The following is a 22,524-nucleotide window of genomic DNA, read 5'->3' as shown; positions in this document are numbered from 1 at the left end:
CTCACCACAAACACAGGAATAAGATGCACTGGCTGCTTGCTGTGTAATAAAAACTTTTTTTAGCTTTTATTCGTGCACTGATCAGCAGACAATATCTAAACCTACTTTACAAGTGAATTCTCATGTTTACAAGCCAGTCCCTATTTCAAGTGGCTTTGCTTGTGGAGAAGACATCTCTTTAGAGGAAAGACTGAAAATTCCATCTAGCATTTCCTGCTGTAATTTCCTTTCCTTAAAAGCCTTTAAAGGGGAAGATTCCTGTTCATGATCTGTACACCTTCTGCTAAAATCTGAGTTCCAAGTTTGGACATCTCAGCAACAATCTTTATTGCCATCTACTCCATGGCCTGCCCTTCCTGTTTTCCAAAAACAAAATGCTGTATTTATTTTGAAAATGGGATATCCTGTTGGAAGGCTTTGAGAAAAATGAGAACATACTGAGGCCTCAAGGATTCCTTCCGGTGCCTTAAGAGAAATAAAGAAATAGTTCTAGTCAAGAAAAGGAAATATAGCAGGAAAAAACACTCAGGAGTTACAGTCAGAGCAATCCTAGAGAAATAAATAGTACAGAAATAATTAGAATTACATAAATGGTTCTTTTTCCATGTACACCCACAGTTCCAGTCAGGAGCTGCAAGGAAAGGGGACATGACAGGACTTTGGGAAGGGATGTCCACACAACGAAGACACACACAGAGAATTACTGCCATTGAAACAACCAACATTATCAGAGAATTCTATGAACTGGGGCTTCTAATATTATATTTAATTAAATGTAGGATCCTACGCTCTGCAAACATTCAAATAAACGTTGTTAACCATGACTCTTTATTCTCAGAATGTCCTAACTCCATATAATTATGCCAAGAGAGTTCTAATTACTTCCTAGAAGTATCTATGCAGATAATCATCTACCCCCAGACTATCTCATACTCAGTTGAGCAGCCATAGAAGTCCCAGTATAACAGATTAGATTTGAGCAGAAATATTTATCCCACTGCTGCAAGTACAAAGATAGAAAATATCTGCTAAATACTTTGATCTTCTCGAATATCAGGCACTGTAAAAACGATGAAGTACCATTATACAGCTGTAAAAGTGGGAACAAGGATTGTTATGCAAAACGAATGCAATGATGCATTTATTCAAGCATACTGTCTTCCAAATAATCAGAATTTAAACTCAGGCACATCAGAGACAACTTCAGTAAACCACACTCTGCACAATCCTGGAAAACTACGCTGACAATTGTACCTTGAAGCCCAAGGATTGAGATTCTTTAAACATTGTATTGCCTGTGACTCATGCAATTATCTCATCTTTATCCAACTCCTCCTGAGCTCTTTGTTCGGAATAATATCTTGCAGCAGTAAATTGCACATGCCGTTTGTTCCGGGCTAAAAACAACTGCCCCTCCCACTCAGCACCTTGGTAAGAAGAGCAGGGAGGGGAGCATCTCTGCCTTTTCCATTTTGGAAAACATTTGCCCCTGGATCTGTTTGCTTTGAGTACCTTCGCTCAGATTCTGAGGGATGGATCAGCATAGTGAGGCTCCCATCAAAGGGGCACTCACAGGTATTGTCACTTCCCAAATAAACAGATTAAATGCCCACACATTCCTATTTTAAGCCCGTCTCTTGCTGCAGCATTGCAGGTGCTGTGCACTTAAAGCTGTACAGCCACAAACCTCCCACTACGAGACTTCCGAGCTTCTCTCAGGGTGATGTTGGAAGTTTTGCTTTTAACACCAAACTCGAGTGTTTCCAACTCATGAGTTTTTATACCAGGATTTGCAGAAATACATTCAGCTAACCAGTACAAGTGAACCCAAAGTATTTGATTTATTTTTAATAATCTCATCTGGTTCATAATGAATTTTTAACAATGGCAGTTGGGAGCCTACTACTTAGAGTAGCTTCCCTCAAAAGGGCACAGCCGACATAAATAGCTGAAAGGCTCTTTCTGAGTTTACTCAGTAATTTTTGAACCCTAGAAACCACTCAGAGAGCCATATGCAAACTTAATGCTCACAAACCCATATTTCAGCTGCTGAATATGAACTTGTATCCTTAACAAGACGTTGGAAGAGACTCAGTCCAGTTCTCTCAGTGAGCTGAGCTCCTCTGTTCATAAACCATGGTGAAAACCAGGATTTTGCCATTGTGCCCCTGAACAGCTCCAGATTCATTGCCATAAATTAAACATTAATAACGTGGCAACAACAAAACAGGACTTGAGCTGTGCTAAAACCTGGGTCTAGGTTTCCTCAGCTGCTGTCCAGGATCTTTATCATTTCTGCTCTCACCTAACAGCTGCACACTCAAAAATTTGGGCTGAGAAGCATCACCAGTAGCAGTGAGCAGTGAATTGGTTATGAGCTGTCGTGTGCTGCCCCCTGAGCCCGTGTCAGACAATACAGAACCAAATACTCCCAATGCACTTTTCCCTTTGCAGCTCCCATTTTTCTCCACGTCATTTAGTTCTTTGCCTGTTACTCCCACAGTCACTTTTGTCCTTGCTTATGGCCTATTTCAGTCGTGCAAACTCCAAACTCCTGCACCACTCTGAGGAGAGCCGTGAATATCAATGGGAACAGAGCTGGGGACTTGACACTTACCTGGACACTTCAAATAAAACCATAAAATTTGGGGGTTTAAACAATAGTATTCAGTTTAATTTCCAGGGAAAGAAACGATTCGTTGGTTGGTTGGGGGGTTTGGGGTTTTTTGTTTGTTTCTTTTGGGTTTGGGGGTTTTATTTCATTTGGGGTTTTTGGAGGGTTTGAGGGGTTTTTTTGGAGGTGGGAAATTGGTGGGGCAGTGGAGAAAGCTGGATGCAGGGATTTGGAGAGGGGATAATTTCTGTGCTAATGCTCCTTCACACGGAGTTGGGGGTGGGGATTTAATCAATGTTGGTATTAAATGGAGCTGTGAAAGTTGCTGCAGGCAGCACTACATTGATCCTTTTTTAGCTTGGTCAATCACTAAGTACAAATCCGAGCGGCAGCTCGCAGGTACTCCATCAGCCAAGGCTTTGCCTGTGCGATGGATTCAAAGTGCCACCTAGTGGGAATTGTCACTTTGGAGAGGCCATTTCGGTGACTTCAATTCAGGAGTGACTACACAGCTGTAGGAAATGTACCTGTGGATCACCCACTCTCGTATCCAGGGATATTTTCCATACTAAAGGAGGGGAAGTGGAAAAACACATTTCCAAAAAGAAAAAATAAAAAATCTTGATGTTAGTTAAGAATTTGATTAAAATAATCCACATACAGTCTGTGCTCAGTAGCCAAGTGCCCAAATCCAGAATGGCCCCTAGAGCCAGGCGTTCACAGAGCTCTCAAAACCATCACCTAAGGTAAAGAATTTCTCCAGACAGGATTTAGCAGCCCTAATATTAAAAAACAACAGTTTTCTTCTAAATTTCAAGGAGCTGCAGACAGGTGGGTTGGGTTTCCAGCGGCAGAGAAGTGTTAACCACACACACACAAACACAAAATCCCACGGATGGGAATGCTGGATCCCATTCTGCCGAACTCAGCTGCTCACTGAGCTCACAGCAGGAATTCCCCCCAGCCTGGGGGCTGTGGGCAGGGACTGGAACCTTGTGTTGTGCACCAGCTGTGAAGTGACCAAAGGGAGCTCTTTGCCCGTGGGTGGTTTTCCTCCTGCTCCTGTGGGCAGCAGGGGGACAGGTGAGGAAGCAGGCACTGAACACAGGCTGTGATCTGTTTGCACTTCTGGGAAGGTTATGGAGCAGAGCCCGCTGGTTTCCTCCCCGGTGTGGCAGTGAATTATGGGGTTAAGGCTGCCAGAATGTCACCACTTCCAATCCCATTGCATCAGGGCCATGACTCACACAGCCCAAGGAGATCCAGCGCATTGCAAGGTGTTAAAATTCAAAGCACAGAGAAGAACGGTGAGGAAAGGAGATTGTTTTTTTCAGAACTAGCAATATTCTCAGAGTCCTTGTGAGACAGCTGCTTACTTTAGCCATCCTGAGGGCTACACTTATGTCGGCATATGTTAGCTGGAAGTTGGTGGCATTATTTTAAGAGCATATACACTGATTAACAAGGAAATACATTGGAAGCACAGCTACTCTTCAGAGAATACAAGATTAAAATATTACAGTCCTGCTCTTGGCTCCTCACTGTCATCACCTCCTAAGACCGTTCCCTGGTGTGCAGTGGATGTGACATTCCAGCCCTGTGGCTCGATGCCATGTTGGATGGCAAGAGCCTGCTCACACCCCCAGCTCTGCCACCGCTCAGCAATCCCACTCTGTATTGCAGCACCTTTCAGGCCTTTTTAGCCCTCTGTTCAACAGAAAATTCCTGGTTAAAGTAATTTTTTAAAGCATATTCCATAATAGTTCACTTCAGGTTTCAAAGGAGAGATGTTACCATTAATGGAATCAGAGCAAAAATCCCTGTAACATATCCAGAATTCCAAGCCAGGATTCTTCAGGAGCTTCGATGCTTCCTGCAGCTGGCACGTGACAGACACGAGTCCTGTTCCAAACAGAACAGAGCAGGCTGAGAACTTTGAAATCTGAATAAGGTCACGGTCCCTGCAAGCCTGGAAAGGTGTCCTTGCCATGCAGGCAGCTGACCACCAGCTGTCCCCATTGCTTCACTGGAGTCAGGGATCAGGCTTGGAACGGGAACACGCCTCAAAAATGGGTGCTGCTACTCTTTGGAGACCAACAAGAAAAATAAAAGCTCAGAAAAATAAAGCAGAGCTACTAGAGTTTTGTCCATCCATAGAAAAGGAAATGGGATGTGTAGGAGAAGGCCTGCATCTCAGGACAGGGATGTGGTTCCAGTGTGAGACAGATGAGCTTGGAAACACAAGGATAGGACCTTAGCAGATCCATGGCTTTGTGACATGACAAAGGAAAGCTCTGGAGACTCATTCATGTAGCAGAAGAGGAATAATCAAAGTGGACTGGAGCATCCCAGTGTTGCTGCCTGGTCTCTGCCCACATCGTCATCATCTGACAAAATCTCCTTCAGAGGTGTTTTCCCAACAAGTATCTGTGGTGGACACCACTTCCCAGCTTCAGAGAATAGAAACTATTCAAATTTAGAACTGGAAAAATGCATCTTAGAGAGGCCCGAGGGTGAAGGTGTTTTAGGATCGTCTCAATAAAGTTCTTTTCCCTCTTGAGAACTCAGCACAAGTTCTCATTTCCATTCGCTTTGCATTCGAGAATTTTTGAAAACATTTAGTTTTAAATGAACTATATTAATACATGATTATTCAGCTCCAGCAATTACAGTCTAATGACTGTGGTTTAACTAATAGTTAAGATTGAAATGAGATAAATTATAAAAACTGGGACTAACCAAACCCAAAGTAGAGCTTGCTGGAGCCAGACCAACTCAGGGTACTCGGGAATCCAAGGGAAGCAGTTTCCTGCTTAGTGGGCACCGCGTGTGGCCAGAGGAGCAGAGCGCTGTCAGTTTAACCATCCCAGACTTGATGTAAAGTCTTTTCTTTAGGCAGTATGGAAGAGGACAAGTCTCCTTCCATGTCATTATATCCATGTATTATTGAAAGCATCAAAAGGCATTTTTATGTCATTTTTGTAATAGACAGGAATAATCACTATTTTACTGCTTTCAGTAGCTACATGAGGCAAATGATACCATTGTGAAAAAAGGATCAAAATGTTCCTCATGGAACAATGCTGCAGTGGGAGAGAATGAATCTGTGACTAGAGCCTGGTGTATCCAACATTCCTGAACACTGAACAAGAGCAGATCCAGCCCTTCTGCAGAGCTCTGTGCTGGGGGTATATCAGGTAGATAAAGCCTGCAGGAAAAGTTCTGTTGAATGAGCGTAATTAGAACATTTTGCAGACAGCTGGAGGGCTCCAGTAAAGGAGCAAATGCTGCTTCTTCTTCTGGCTGATTTATTGCTACACCTGCACTCAGGAGAGGCACTGAAACGCCTACAAGGATGAGGATTCAACAGTTTTGAAGAGGAAGAAAGGAAATGAAATCAACTTGCAACAAAAAGATGTAAAGAACCTTTCTTTGTAACTATTTCAACACAGTCTGAACTCAGGAGCTACTGAGCAACCACAGTGCTCTAAATTTGAGACGGGAGAAAAACACTGGAGTTAAAAAATAAGATCCCACTACATTAAAATCACACTTATTGGTAACTGCAGGCAGGCTGTCCAGAGACACCTAATTCCGAATTAGACAACTGTGCTTTATTTTGCTGCTGCAGGAGAATTAAGGACTTCGGCTCTGTGACACACTGATCACTGACTTCCCTGGATTTGAGAAGTCCTCACCAGCAGCTCTGCTGGGTAATTTTGAGTGGCCAGCTGTCACAGATGTGCAAATTGCATCCGAGTAAGCTCACATATGCAAGCAGCAGAAACAGCTTCTGGCAACTTCCCACCATCTAATGATTTTTAAAATACCTTTCAGCAATTACGCCAGCAAAACATCAGCCCCCAAAACCACAACAAGCAAAAGAGCACAAATTTTACCCAAGGGCACAGCAGGAAAATCTGAAATACTCCCAGCAGGCAGCTGTGCTTCTGAAATTATCAGTCAAAAAAGCTTTTTCCGCAACTCCATTCCCAAGGCACGTTGTGAATGCAGCCTAAGGACACCGTTCTCTCACTAAAGGAAACAACGGTGTTGTCAGGTGTGCAAAGTGAGAACGCGGAAGTTTAAATGGCGTTAAAGTGCAAAAGACTCAGAGAAAAAATACACCTCTGAACAAAGAAAAAACTCATTATACTTTGCACCTGTTTAAGGAAAAACTCCTTTTAACAAGTCGGATCATCAATAAAGGTGCAATTAGGTATCACATCATTAAAGGAACAAGAATGAAAACAGGGTTTACAATGCCAAGGTATCTATCTCGTTTAAAAAAAGAAATCCACACTTTCTCTCCTTGCTCCTGGTTACAGATGATCTCATAGTGATTTGTTACTTACAAACATGAGATTGCTCCTGAAAGTTAGGAAACTGCTTTCCTGAGCTAAAAAGCTATAATTTGTTCCCATATTTCCAAGGAAAGGTGTTACTTAATTGTGAAGAAGCACAGCAATGAGAACAAAAAAACCTTCAGGGAAAACTATCACTCATTTCAATATCACAACCAAGACATAAGCACAGGGAAAGTGACAAATTCTGCATTCTCTCAATAACAGATTCCCTTTCTGTGAGCGTTGGAGGTTAGAATAGAGGAACTTCAATCGCAGTGGCAAGCAGCCAGCTCATGAATAGCTTGCTAACATCAACAAGACTATTCGTATGAACAAATGCTCAAAACGACTATGAGACTTCTTGTATATCCTTTGTAATGGTAAAATCACCAGGATTACTGGGGTTTCTAAGTGCTCTCCCACACAGACGAAGAGCTGAAGTCAAGAAGAGTGCTCATGTGAGGAGCTCTGTAAGAGCTGCAGTTAAACACTGAACTGCTCCTTTGGTTTTAGTTTTTTTTTTTTAAATAGAGCACATTGGAGTAGAGCTACTACTGGACCAGCAGACAGCAGGCTTTGAGTAACTCTAACCGGGTGTCTAAAGTGAGATCCCGACATGCACTGCTCAAGAAAAATACAACTTCTCTTGCCTGAACAGTTATGGTTAACCACGTACTCAGCTCTGCTTGAAGACCATGAGATTTCAAACCACATTCTCAAAGAACAGGGCTGGCAATACATAAAGATCTGTGAGAAAGGAAGCACTGGAACTAGCAGCAAGGTGGGGTTGCCTGCATGGTCAGCCCTTCATTTGAATGCAAATGTAATTTTGGGGCAGGCAGTTATCTGTGACATCAGGCAGGACTTTAGTAAACTGTTACCACCAGCACCTGGTAAAACCATTGTTAATCATGTGTAGTAAAGGGACATCAGGGCTAGCAGGAGTCATTTATAGAGCCAGGCTGGGCTAGAAAAGAGAGAAAGAAAGAGGAGGGGAAGGGAGATCAAACAAACCCTGCGAGGAGCAGGATGTCCCAGCGAGACAAAGGCAGGCTGTGAGCATCATGTATGTGAGCTATCTGTTGGATAAAGACACCAGCATGTATCCGGGATCCGCAAGGTGCACCAGCAACAACCTGCCCGTGCAAAACTTCGTGTCTGCTCCAGCCTACTCCGACTACATGGGATACCACCCTGTGCCAGCCCTGGACACCCACGGGCAGCCGGCGGCAGCCTGGGGCTCCCACTACGGCCCCCAACGGGAGGACTGGAGCGCCTACGGCCCAGGCCCTTCCAGCGCCGTGGCTGCTGCCCACATCAATGGCTCGTCCCCTGGCCAGGGCTCCTACAGCTCTGCTGATTACAGCTCCCTGCATCCCGCCGCCGCTGCGGGGTTACCTCCTGTAGATACAATTAATGCCCAGCAAATCTCTCCCAACAGCCAAAGGCACAGCTCTTATGAGTGGATGAGGAAAACGGTGCAATCCACTTCCACAGGTAGGAGGGCACGGAGGTTTTATGCTGAGAAGAGATTTTTACTTGTTATTGGGTCATTGCGGGGTTTTTGGCAGGTTCCCTGTTCAGAGGGAACGATTCGGATTAATAACAACAGGTTCTGATTGCTCTGAAGGATTCCCTTGCTAGCAGTTAAATATTGGTTCAATTATTGGATGCTGCGTTTGATCAGTTGATTATTTCTTATGTTTCTTGCTTGACCTTTAATCCTGTGGGAAATGAAAAGCAATGTCCTTTCACTTCTCACTTCAGATATGTTTAAAAAGTTTGTGATATCCAATAGTTGCTTTTAATAGGAGTCCTATAGATTGGGATAAACCAGAAAGTGTGGTATTCAGCACCACCTATATTTTGCTTACTTTCCTCAAGTTTTGGAGTACCTAGGAAAAGTTCAAGTAAAATCTGCACAGCAGGGGGTTGGCAGTAAGGCTTTATACCAGAAACAACCCCTCTAAACCTCAGAACACTGAAATGAGATCTGCAAGATCAAACAATGAGTCAATGCTTTAAAAACAGGGATGATAAGGAAAGGCTTGCTTCACTTTGTAGTAGCAGCTCTCAGAATATGCAGGAATACAAAGATCCATGGTAACACAGCCTGTTAATACAGCCACAGATCAGGCTCTGCTGCATGACAGTCAAGGAGTACAAAACAATTCTTCAATCATATTTAACTGGTAAAAACAAGCTATGAAGCGTGAGGGAGAGGTTCTGTTTGATTGGGATGAGGAACAAGAGAAAAAAATATAAATATTGAACATCCCTAAAACAAAAATCTGTACCCTGTATATGATAAAAGTATGAAACAAGGAGTGAGAGAAAGAAAAGGAGGGAATTCTGCCTGAAAAGAACAGAGGCATAATCTGCTGTATGAAAGTATTTGATCCTCTGAGGTGCTGAGCAGCTTTGACATGCACTGAGATCAGTAGAAATTAGGGATGCTCAATTCCTCCCCTAAAGAGATGCTCCCAGTATTTCAATGTTGCATCTCAGGAAGGTTCCTTCCCTTTCCCTCCCTCCCACCCCAGCTCTGTTCCACACGTGCCTGTAAATAAAAGTCTTCAAAGCAGAGCCTGAATCAATCTCTGGTGGAAAAGCAATTACTTAAAAGAGACATCAGAGAACTGAAAGCAACTACATAGAAAAGTTGTCTGTATTAAAACAATGCATCTAATTTGTATGGGCAGAGTCCTCCTCACTCCTGCTGAACACAACTTTAGTTCATGGAGAGTCCACAGAATTCAACAGACCAATCAGAACAGGCTGTTGCTCTGTGTGAATAAGAATTTGGGGGGATAAAAATGTTTGTATTTTTTAAATCGTATTTGTTCTTCACTGATTATTATCCAAAAAAACCAAAAGAGGGCCTGTTTTGAAAAAACCTGCAGCTTACTTTTGAGGAGTCATTACAGGGGCAACAAAATTGCTCACTAATTGTGGGATTTACAGATGGCAGAACCCTTGCTCAAAAAAACCCACTGCTCCTCATCCCTTCCTTACCTGCTTTGTGCTCCTGTGGATTCCAATCTCAGCCTCTGAGAGCAGGGCCTGATTTGTTCTGTGCTGTCCCTTTGATAGAGGGGACACTGGGACAGATTGATGCAGCACACACACACATATCTATACCCATAATATAAAATATCACATTCTAATTGCTGCTCAAGAAGCACTTAGAGATTTCTAACTTTCCAAAGTTCAAGCCTGCAAGGGTCAGAGCATTCACAGGAGAGCTGGGAGTGTCTCCTTTCTGGAATGGTCTAACAAGATATTGAGTGTATGTGTGTCCAGGAGAACTGGAGAAATCAGCATGCCATAGGAACAAACACTCCCAAATGCCCGTGGGCCAGTGGAAGGCTACATTTAAAAGCTACTGAGTCCTGCTTTAGGGAAAAACCCAGACAAGGAATTCTCCTGCTTCTTCTTTTCCTCTTATATATATTAGTTTTTCTGCTAGGCCAGGAAGGCTCAGTGCCAGCAGATCTGTTTCATTGGAGTGAGTTCCTTTCTCTTCCTTCACTCCTTTCCCTCTGTCTTTTTCTGTTTAAAAGCAATGGCACTATTGTTCTTCATGGTTTCCCCCAAAATAAAATAATTTAAAAATATTTTCCCTTGCAGCAGTGTCAGCTCTAGGAAAGCACCTGGGTGAGTTTGGTTCTGTGCAGGCAGGTGTTGCAGTGGTTTCAGGTGTGTGACCAAGCTCACTGCAAATGCTTTTTGCTGGATCAGGAGCAAACCCCTCAGCATTTTCTTAGATGGAATCCAATCCTTTTTACATCCTTAAAGCTGTCTGTGTTCACTGAGCATTATCCTTCTGTCTCCTTACAAAACCTTTGGGAGTTTCAGTAGAGATTTGGTGTGGGCAAAAATGAAGGAATCACACGTGTTATTTATTAGCTTTTTTTATCCCCTGTTAAATAGATATGAACCACTGTTCTTAATGATGAAAAAAATGAGGCTGAGACTTACCTGAGGTGATCACAACAGAAATCATTTAGACAAACTAATTTTGTTATTTCTTCATTACATGCTGCAAAGCACTAATTATCAATACTAATACTAATATTTCACTGTGAAAACAATCATCATAAAAGCAAGTAATTTTTGCAAGATATTCTCAGAAGCGTGCAAGAAATGTTCCTGTAATCTCATCCCTTTAAGACTGGGAGAGATTCTTGCCAAAGGTTCACTCACTTTGAGTAGTCTGGCTTGGAGCAGCTACCAAAATGAGGCTCCGAATCTGTGACCTTCCCATCTCCAGAGATTTCATGGTTATCTTCTCTTACTGGTGCTGTGTGGCCTCATGTCCTGAGAGATGACAAACAAAACACTTTATTGAAGTTTCTACCACTGCCTCATGCCCTGCAGGTCTTTTGATACTCTGTTATCTACACAACTAACCTGGAACAAAGGAAGAAATTATTTCAAGTTTTACTCTGCAACTTTAAAAACAACATCAATGTAGAACCATGTGTTCAACTGATGTAAAATGAAATTTGTGAGGTTATGCTACCTGAAACCTCTGCAAGATCTCAGTATTTAATGTGAGATTACCATCCTGGTTTAATGCCACTAGAATGCATTTCCTGCAGAAAAGGCCTGCTGAGGCTTTAGTGCACCCTTCTCTCTGTGACTGAAGGACGCTGAGTGTTTGTCTCTGCCTTGGAACTGCAGGGATTGGGATTTGATCCTCAATGCAGAGCACGTAGGATCCAGTGCCCTATCTCTGCACTCCACAGCGTGTTGAGGATACAGGAAAAAGCCAATGTGTTCTGACTCAGAACACTTGAAGCAGGAAGCACTGAGTACTCAGTATTTTCAACCACAAACACAGAGAAAAGACCCTTCTCTGACCCTTACACTGCTCCTGTTTCCTCAACTTCCCTTGGAGAGGGTGAGCACAGCCAAGACAAGGAGTAATTGTAACACAGAACAGAACAAAGCCACAACTAGAAAGGTGAGGTGCTAATTCCACACACACAAGACATAATTACAGGCAAATTCTTTGACGGAAAGTAGAATAAAAACACCTTAGAAGAAGCTACAAATCTCGTCTTGTTGATTTCAGGATTTTCATGGAGCTATGTCATCACTCGCACAGGAGTAGACTTGACTTTATGACTGTGTGAGAAAACAACACACACCTGTGGTAAAAGTGTGCCCAAAACAGTGAGTTTGAGCAGAGAACACCCAGGAGAATTTGCTCACAAAGCTGTAAGTGCACCTTAAGATCTGCACTTATGTTACCATAAAACAGGGTGGGGACAAGTTTTGAAACAGGTGAACTGATTCAGAGCAGAGATTTCTCCTGTAGGTGACAAGTTTTCAATCATTCTTCTTCAATAAAAATTTACTCTGCAGACATAAGGACAATTTCTCTGATGCTGATGACAGGTACTGAGAGCATCATGACCAAATGCACTGTAAATGTATCACACTTGGTCCTTGAAGGAAGAAGTTACATTCCCTCAAATCTAAAGAAGAGGAACAAGCCTCTTTAGAGGTCATTCCTGTAAAATGTTGAATGCTAAAGAACATACAACACTTGGGAAAAATCTCACTCACTTTCCTTTTAGTTTACCCAGTCACTGGCAATTGCATTTCCCCTGGTTTCCCACTCAGAAATCCACCTACATTTTCTGCAGGTTGGGTCCTTGTGCCTGTCCAGTCATTCCTTAGAGAATAAAAATGGCTCTGCTTTGGATCCAGTTCCTTCTGGATAATGATGATGAATAGAAAAGTTTACACTAGCAAAGGGAAGAAGAGAATTTGGCCAATGAGCTTTATTCCAGAACAGCAGAACATACTCAAAATTGAAAACAGAAGGGAAAAATCGAGTCTGTTGAAAGGTTCCAATTCTATGATCCTGTTCTGGTTTTTTCAGCTTGAATAATCTGAACATGTATAAAAGAACAGATGAGCAAGACCCAGCAGACAAACAGAAAATTTCACCAAGTTTCACAAACCTAACCTTGCAGTAATGCACAGGACCAGGACACCTCCTCACCACACCAAGGTTTCTGGCAGGAATATTATACAGGAGTGGATCTATGTCACATTTTCTAATACAAGGACTGGTGGGGTTTTTTTTAATTTAGCTTTACAGAACATTATGTGCAACACAATGTTTGTCTTCAAAACTTATTTTAAATTACTTTTGCTTCACAACTTCAATTAAGTCAGTGAAATTACTGACTTAAGTCAGGGAGAATTTGCCCCTTACTTTTCCTACACTTTTGAAGAACATGAGTAGTTAAGAGTCCTAAACAAAACTCTGAGGCCTGATCTCTGTCAGTCTATATCTTTATAAACTCAAAAATTAACATCAGTTTTTTAATACTAAAGTAACAGAAAGATGCAGGTTGGAACTGAGAATATCCTCAGGCCAGAAGCTGTTTCTCATTTCTGTGATGATTTAAGGTAACATCCCGTCACCAAGTACAGGCATAACTTCCTCTGAAACACTGCTAACCCCTGGAACCCAGGTTGCAATGCTTTGTGAGCAATCCCTCATTAATCCCACACTATCCTATCCTAGGACACCTTCAGGCAGCTTCTGGATTTTATGAAAGATGCTGGTTTCAGTGCCTGCAGAATATTCCTGAAAAGTTAAGAGAGGAGGCTCTGAAAGAAGGCCCAGGGCTGGTTCTAATGCTAATTTATTTTGCTTTGTAAACTAGTTGTGAGGTCCGATGGTGGGGTTTTTTTTTTCCTTTCCTGGCCTACATTGTCTGAGGTTTTGAGGCCTATCTGTCATATTGAGGCAACAGACCCTTTTAACACTTCACTTTGCTTTGATATGCAGTCTTGTCTCTTCCTTCTCCCTCTTTTCTTCAGGAGTTATATTGCCGGAAAGGGTGATGATTTTCACAGCAAATAAAGAGGCCTTCTCCCAGCTTTATTGTCTTCAGAAGAAATACTCTGTGAATTTTATGACCAATGGGAAAGCTGTTCCCTTCCCCCAACTCAAAACTTGGCCAGTCACAAAAATGGCCAGAGTGGGTGTGATGGAACAGCATTGTTAAACTATATCCCATGGAAAGATTTCCAACTCTGAAATGTCTCACTTCTTGCTGGTCCAAAGGCACTCCTCAGTAGTCACTATTGCAAAAGAGGGTTTTTGACAAAACTCCCTCCTCTTAAATAGCTCATTAAACCCAGGAAATCCACTCCCCCAGTACAAAGGCAGGCAGACTGCAAAGGTAGCTGCTTCAAAGCCCTTTTGTTTCATTTCTCTTCCACCCGAGCACTAATAACCTCCCCAACCACAATTCCATGGTATAACTGTCCATGCCAGAACATATTTCCAACAGAACTGACACTGTACAGCTGATTGTAATTTTAACCTGTCACTAACAAAAGATGAATTCAGATGGTACAAACTCAACTATTGGCTATTTCACTCACCTAAGAGAGGAAAATATGCAGGATTTCACTAAAGAATTGGATTAATATATTGACTTTTATCATTGCATCATTGAATTCTGCCATTATGGCCTGAGAAGTGAAGAACATCCTCCTGCTGTCTAAGGGTGAACCCATTAGTCCCACCTGAAATTTTACTCAGGTAACATTTCTTCTGGAAATAAAATGCATCCCTGGAATTAGAGCCAGTAGAAGGTCTGCAGAACACAGTGGAGTGGATCTGCTCTGTCTAACAGATGGAATTTAGGGGCTAAAGTCCCAAACTGTTTAGGGATAGGTTCTGTAGCTGCTGTTTGTTAACTCTGGCAAATAAAAGTGTACTTTGCCTTTGAAAGGAAATGCCATGTGCAGACTAATTCCAGCCCAGCATCCAACAAAGGAAGACTCTCACTGACATCAAGGAGAGTAAAGGCCTAACAAACTAAAACATGGCTCTGCCAGAGCTAAAAGTATCTCTTGCAAGACTCCGGCAGATCTCAGCTCCCACCATCTCTTGTCTCACAGTAAATATTACTCTACACAGAAAAAAAAAAATCAAATTATTAAAGACAAGATTTATGTAACAAATCTGAGAATTTTTCTCAGAGCATTTCTCAGATTTTCCTTACTTTGGTTTTTTTACTTTTTAAATTATTTTCTTAATTTAAAGAAAGAAATTAGATGTCAAAACTCCCAATCTTCCTTCAAAAAGAATCCACATATTATCAGTTCTTCTAAAAACAGAGAGCTACTCATAAAGAAAGAAAGGATCTTATGGGATAAAGTTCTATTTCCCATGTACATTTAATTTCTTCTTCAGCTTAAAAAGAAAAAAACCAAAACAACCCACTCCTACTCAGGTAATAAGGGTTTAAGCACTTCAAACCAGAAACAGGAAGATTTTTCTTGAAGTTTACTACCTTGTTTTGGCAATAGAGGAACATTTGATATTTGTCTGTGCCTTCTGAATGAGAGTAGAGGTCAAGATAAGATCACCTTGTTCCTCTTTTGTGTACTCCATCTTAACAACACAAAGGACACTAAGGAAACATGTTAAACATTTTGTCCCATAGAATGACCCCAAATTCTCATTTGAAGAGGAAAAAAAACCTTAACCAAACCACCAGTTAGAGAGATCAAAAGTTAAAAAATATCAAGTGAGGCATTAAAGCACCACAGGTGACCATATGTTAAACAAACAATTCACACTTCTAGTGAAGGAAAACAAATGTCCTGGTATTTATGTGGACTGAACTGAATCACTGCTGTTCCTTAGAGACTCCAAAATTCTTACCTTAATGTAGTAAAATTAGCAGCACTTTTCACTTGATTATCAGTGTAAACGTCACCGGGCTAATTCTGCTCTCACTGCAGTTTCACAGAGGTAGAAATGCCACTGAAATGAGAATGTCCTGTACATCTTCCCCAGCCAAGCAGCACCTTCACAGGCAAGTAACAGATTTGAGCCAAAGGAGTTTGGCTGCATGGATTAAGCAGAATTCATGGCCTAAGGAGCAATCCCACATCTATTTCCCTATTGAAATATTCCAAGCAATCAGGCTGATGGCCTCAGGAAGAGTTGGAAGATGCCCATAGCACTGTAGAGGCACTATTGATGCTCTCCCAGGGTTGGACACTATGGAGCATGGAAGCTGAAGGACCAAATTCTGATGCAGACTTGGTTTTACAAACGTGGGGAGAGTCCTAGAGAACCCCTGTCTTGTAGGGCACACCAGAACTATCCCCATCCAGGCTGTAACAGGATTTATTCCCAGCATTTCCCTGCCCAGGACTTCTGGTGCTCACTGGATCTGCGGTCTATACAAACAGTACAAAGAGGGGCAGAGCCTGAAGAGCTTTCTAACACAAGCAGCAGGTTGGCAAGCCAGAAATTCTTAGAAGTAGCAAAGTCCTGACTGTCAAACACTGGAAGAGGCAAAAGTGACCTGGCTCTCAAGCCATGACTGTACAGTGTGCATGGCAAGTGGAAGGCAATGCTAACTTTAAATAGGTTCCATAAAAAACAAAGGGGCTGGGAAGGAGTCAGACCTTTGGCAGCACTGACAGATGGCTCCTCCAGCTCCTCTCCCCAGCCAGGGGGAGCTGGTGGCTCTGGGGCTCTGTGCCATCGGAATCTACTCAGACACCGAAATTTTACCAACTCCATGCCTGAGAATGTGTTTCATTCCATTCAAAATTAATTGATCTTATTAGAGTGTAATTATAGGAGTTTGTGGGACCTGTTTTTTGAGGAGTTAGGCATCCCCATAACCTTGTCAGAAAAAGCTCTGTAAGCAAAGAGGAGCTGCTGTGCAAAGCCACACGACACCTGCAGCAATAGCAGATGGGTACAAACACCTCGAGTTCTGTGCAGCACCTGAGAGAACCTGAACCTGAGGGGGCTGTTCTGCTGCAGTGACCACTGAGGACACAGATTCACAACCTCCAGCACCACAGTGGAATATGTGGCAAAAAAATACCGAAAATATATTCCCTGTCCCAGACAATTCACTGGCTAAATATGCACATATGAAGGAATGTCTGTATAAATACAGACAGACAAGGAAGCATCAAAAGATGGTAAGATTGTGGTCAACAAAGATGATAACACTGGTCTTAACAGAACAGTGAGCCAATCAGTTAAAAATGTGGGAAGACCTCAGGCTTTGGCTTTAAGAAGGTGCTGATCTACAATATATTGATTGTCTAATATGAGCATAAATCACAGAGGAAGGGAACCATCAGCAGCCTTTCTCATTCTCAGCTCTCTTTCAGTGCAGTCACACATTCTGTCCTCAGAAATGACCCCGTATGGAATCCATAAAATTTCAGCTCCTTGCATCTGTGTTCCCTGGCTCCTGTCATCTGTGATTGTGTTTTAATGCCCTGGATGCTGCTGAGCCGTGTCTGCTCCACTCAGCTGCACCCACAGCTGAAAGGAGGCAGCAGTGCTGCTCCCAAAACAGCAGATGCTGCAGTTCCCTGCCCATTGTGAAGTGTTATTGCTTGCCTTTTCTCTTTTTTATGAACTGTCATCTGAAAATCTATGTTACTGTTCCCTGTGCTGTTATCAGGTCATGGACAGATTGTGCGAGACTTGATGGGAAAACACAACCTCCAAATTGCAGTAACAATCACAACGTTGTAGGAATTTTTCTAGCAGCAAGAAGTGAGGAACTGTGGAAGCTCTCAGTATTTTCTGTGCAGTAAAATGTCCTTCACAATTTCCCTCTGAGGCAGGTAAGAGTGTCAGCTCTAGGGACAGAGAGACAAGAGCAATTCAGCAGCAGGCAGGAAGCTTGCAGCAGAGCTGGGAGCAGAACCCAGGTTTCCTGGCTCCTTACTCCTAACAGAAATGCCTTCCCTTTCCCAAATGATAACACAGGGGTGATAAAGAACACAAGAAGCAGTTTATTATCTATTTACTAAGGAGCAAACCTAATATCTGATGGTATGAACCTCTTGTGTTGTAAATCATGACAGAGTTACTCTGGGTAAGTGCATAGAGAATCAGGCCTAAAATCCCCACAGATGTTTTCAAATGTAAAGCCAGATATTTTGTGTTACTAAAGTGAAAAACTCTAGCTTGAAGCAATGTGTTCTTCTTTCAAAACAGGTAAAACAAGAACGAGAGAGAAGTACCGAGTGGTTTACACAGATCACCAGAGATTAGAATTAGAGAAGGAGTTTCATTACAACAGATACATTACAATCAGGAGGAAGTCTGAACTTGCTGCAAACCTAAGACTTTCCGAGAGACAGGTAGAGTATGGATCACCCATCCAGGCTTTCCTTTGAATTTATGATTGCTGATGAGGAGATAACTGTATGGTTAAGAATACAGAAATGTTACTGCCTCAAGTAACCCAACAGTGCACTGAGTTCCCTTTGCAGTAGAACCCAAACCAGAGCTGTGCAATAGCCCAGGAAATGCAAACACCAACTTTTTCCCATTCCCAGAACACAAGTTAAGCCACATCACCAAAATCCTGCCCGGATTTCTCTCTGGGCAGTGGTAGCAGGGAGAATTTCTTGCTGAACTTTCTAAAGGAGGAGTCCTGGTTCTGCTGAAGTCAATGGGAATTCCATAACCAAATCCAACAAGGTCGGTCTTAGCGGAGATGGAAGTGATGAGCTCAAGTATGTTCAGGACACTTGAAGGGTTTTGTTCTCTTGGCTGCCTTGTGCCTTTTGTTAAAGATTTCCTACATACGTGCTACTCCTTGCTCCTGCCCCATTTCCTCCCCTCCAAATTCCTCTTCTGTTCCCAGAAGATAAATCAAAACACAATCCCATGATTAGGCCTGATTCACTATTGTTTTATGGGCTCTGCTGAGCAGGAATGGTCTAAAACCCACCCAGCTGTAGCACTGTCCATCCGACTTGAACCTGTCTCACACGGCACACGCTGAGCTTACAGAAGTGGAGAAGCAAACACCCATTTTGCAAATATTTCTCAATCTGCTGCTGAATGCCAGGATTTAATTATTGAAAATTAAAATTATTTCAGCCAGGTATAAAAAATACACTGTGTGTCTTTTTGCTGGCTGTTAAAACATTAACAACTTGACTTAATTGTGCTGAATTTGAATATTATGACTCTGCATCTATAAACAACCAGTGGTATTTACTTGAAAATTCCTAGTTCAGTGATAATTCCTGATGAATGTTTTTGTTAGTGTATTTGAAGAGGTGAAACAAAAATATGTGTTCTATTTTTTTGTCATATATTGGGGAAACTTGGCAACAGCTTTTGCAATATTTCTTCATCATCATCATCATCATCATCAATATATCGAGAACAAAACGAATTCCAGTTCATACAACCTACATCTCTGAAGTGTTTTTAAAAATGTAAGATTAAGTGAAAAACACCTGATAGACTCCCAGCACCACCCTTTTGTACAAATTAAACAACTCCATCCTATGAGCATGACTGAACACACACTGTCCTGTCCCAAGCTCCTCTGCACACCACCTGAAATCTGAATTGATTTTCTGGAAAAGCTTTTTTTCTGCCTCTGCCAAAATTCAAAATTCCTGGGAAGGAATATCTCAAAAGGACAAAGAACAATCATTTCAACAAGGAAGGAAAGATGCAATATCTAATTAAGAAAAAAAGGCAAAGTGAAGCATTGTTAACATAGGAAGGATACAGAAATAAAGGAGATGATGAGGATGAGAAAGAAGAGAGAAAAATCAGACTTCAGGGGAAGAGAGATTTGCATGGAAAAAAGAATTGAAAGGAAAGAGGGCAACAGGTGAAGAACAAGTCAGACAGATGCAACTGGCCCTGTTAGCTTTTAGTCTGACATTACAGACCTGTTCTTACTTGGACTTATTTGATAATTGGCACATGACCCTGAAGTGCCTACTGATTTCTCTTTGGATCTCTGCTGCAGATCTGCTTCCCTAGTTTAACAACAAACCAGAAAAAACATCAATTCACAGGCAGGTAAGAACACTGAAGCCAGAGGGTAATTCTGAAATGTTGGTTTAGTTTTCAGACTGTTTCATCTTTTCATACATTTTGGCAAATGTATGAGAGAAGCTGGATTATGTCTGCACAATGAGAATGCAAGAGATCTGAGAGGACTTGAGACTGGTTTAATGGAACATAATTTGGTACTGAAATGATACTCCAGAACTAAGGCAACAAAAGGAACTGCCAAACATCTCAGATGGCAGCCCTGCTTAAGAGACCCGGTTTGAATTTACACAGGCTTTGCATGTATTTGAATCCTTCAGCTGTAAAATGGAATAATAATGCCTCAAGGAGAGGCACACTGAGACTGTCACAGAGTCCTTAAGATGTTTTGTTGGGCTTCACCAGTGGTTTTCTTTTAAAACACAACCTGGTAGCCACAGGTGTTATCACCTCTCACTGTTTTACCTCCGTTCCAATCATTATTCTCTTTGCCTTTCTAGTTTCTAGCAAAAAATAACTGAACAGACCAGTATTTCTCAGCAAAATATTGATTTTTTTTCTCTGGGTTATAGAAAATGGTGACAGAAGTGTTTCCTTTGCTGTCTGAACAAGGAAACACAACAAACCTGAATGAGGTAGCTTGACTTATTACACTGACTAGACATGATCCAGAGCCACTTCCAAGGATAAACAGCTGGAGTGCACAGCTCTAAAGCCATCCCTGGGGATTCACATCCAAGCCAGTCCAGTTACCACAGAACATTTCACACCTTAACAAGTTCTGAGGTATTTTCAGCTGACCATTACTCACCTTCAGCTCACATCCTCACTTGTTCCACCCTGATCAAGACCCATCTTTAACAGGTCCTTCATTCCTTCCCAAAGGTGGCTGTGTGCCTGCAACAGAGCAGGGACACTGGTGGCACTGGATCATGTGGGAAGCAGCAGCAGATTCTGGCTCCATCTACAAATGAAGTAGAAGGCACTCAGCTATTCAGGCACTGCTAATGTAATATTTTGAATTAATGTTGTGTATCACTGGTGAAATTCTGCTAAGAAGTGAATTTCCACTGGCTTGCATGCTGGAGCTCATCAGTTAATGTGCAGCATCCAAGCAGGAAAGCTTTTGTGCCTCAGTTTATAGGCCAGGAGCAGATTTTGGCTTGCCCTGACTAGGGCATACAGTTTTCAATGCAACAACACTCTTGGATCGTTTTGGCCATCACTAGGACACATGAGAATCTGTTCTGTTAGATTTTGTTTCAAAAAATTAAATAAATCAAAGCTCATTCCATAAAGAAATAACTCTGAACTAAAAACAAAATTCATTTTTTATCAAGCCATTACTAAATATTTTATTACCAGATAGGAAAGATTACCTGTATGAAAAACAAGCAAACAGCTCTCTTGTCTCAGTTTGTCATTGCCTTTCTCAGTGGTCCTCATGCCACTGATTTTCCCTATGATTCTGTGACTAAATACACAAAGGACCACATTGCACTCTGGTAGCAACTGAAAACAATTTTCCTCTGCTCCTCTGCAGGTGAAAATCTGGTTCCAGAACCGCAGAGCTAAAGAGAGAAAATTAATGAAGAAGAAAATTACTCACTTTGATGGCAGCAATCTCGGCTCTCTGCAGAGTGACTCTGGCTCCGTGAGCCCGATGCCAGTTCCTGACCCACAGACTCATTCGGAAATGCCCAGTTCTTTATTCCCCGCGCCGCCGCCTCCCCCTGCTGCTCTCCCCATGAGTGGCTTGCAGCACAGCGGGACCCTGCAGCAGGTGGTGGCCTCGCAGTGAGGCTGCGGGGGAGCCACGGTGGCACCGAGCCCACGGACCCAGTACTGGAGCACTACAGGACCCAGGGGGGGTCCCCAGCGTGACACAGCCTGGGGCACACAAGCTTCAAGTACAGTAAACCAAGAGCCACCTGCCAGGTGTGCGGCACAGCGCGAGTTCCCAAGGGCATTGGAACTGCAGGAGTCCCTCGGGAAGAGGATGCCTGTGCCACAAGGCAAGGAGCCCTCCGGCCTGGGAGCAGCTGGGGAGGCACGGGGAGGGAGAGCCCAGGAGCAGACACAGCCACTTGTTCCACTGCAGACACAAAAAAAGCACAAAACTTGCCCCAGGCAATCAACCCCACACTGCTGAGGCAGCTGTACCGAGTGTCTGTCCCTCACCCCCAGGAAAGAGAATATTCCTGCTCCTTTGATCTCCACACAGGTTCCATGTACTGATCCCATTTGTGGATTTGACACATGCATCTTGATAAATGCAAACCTGGCTGATGTGTTTTGACCCACTTGATGGAAAGCCTGGAGCCAGGTGGTTGCACTCACTACATGTTAAGGGCAAAGGTCAGCGATGAGCTTTTTGGAATTTTTGGGGGTTTGACAGGTATGATTTCCAATGCTCCATCCATCCACTGGTATAAACAGGCACTCTTCAGTCTTACTATAAACGTTTTGAAAGCATTCAGGAATTGTGAATCTTGGCCCAAATTCATTCTTGGACAAAGAAAATTCATGTCAGATTCATTCTGGGTCCTAAGAGAGAGCAAAGCAGGGGAGAAATCCTTTTAAAAAGTACAAGTATTTTGAAAAGTGACTATATCTCATGAGACAGCAGAGCCCATGGATAAAGATGCAATAATTGCATTCAAACAATTTTAAATCTGGTCCAGTTTTATGAGTTATTGTGACACTAATAAAATTTGAGA

At 42.5% G+C, this 22,524-nt stretch overlaps 1 protein-coding gene across 1 annotated transcript; it reads left to right on the top strand.

The window, feature by feature from the left end:
* The first annotated feature begins 7,629 nt into the window (after positions 1-7,629).
* Positions 7,630-21,669, top strand: LOC121670273 (homeobox protein CDX-1-like). The gene is made up of 3 exons (XM_042040222.1): positions 7,630-8,457; positions 17,993-18,138; positions 21,348-21,669. Exons 1-3 carry the CDS (start codon positions 8,025-8,027, stop codon positions 21,603-21,605), a joined length of 837 nt encoding a protein of 278 aa, XP_041896156.1. The 5' UTR covers positions 7,630-8,024; the 3' UTR covers positions 21,606-21,669.
* Positions 21,670-22,524: the final 855 nt, after the last annotated feature.

Source organism: Corvus kubaryi, unplaced genomic scaffold (genome assembly GCF_017639235.1).
Source record: "Corvus kubaryi isolate FWS band 111438036 unplaced genomic scaffold, C.kubaryi_AGA036_p1.0 37395, whole genome shotgun sequence".
In the NCBI taxonomy this organism is placed as follows: Eukaryota; Metazoa; Chordata; class Aves; order Passeriformes; family Corvidae; genus Corvus; species Corvus kubaryi.
This window is presented reverse-complemented; position numbering and strand designations above follow the sequence as displayed.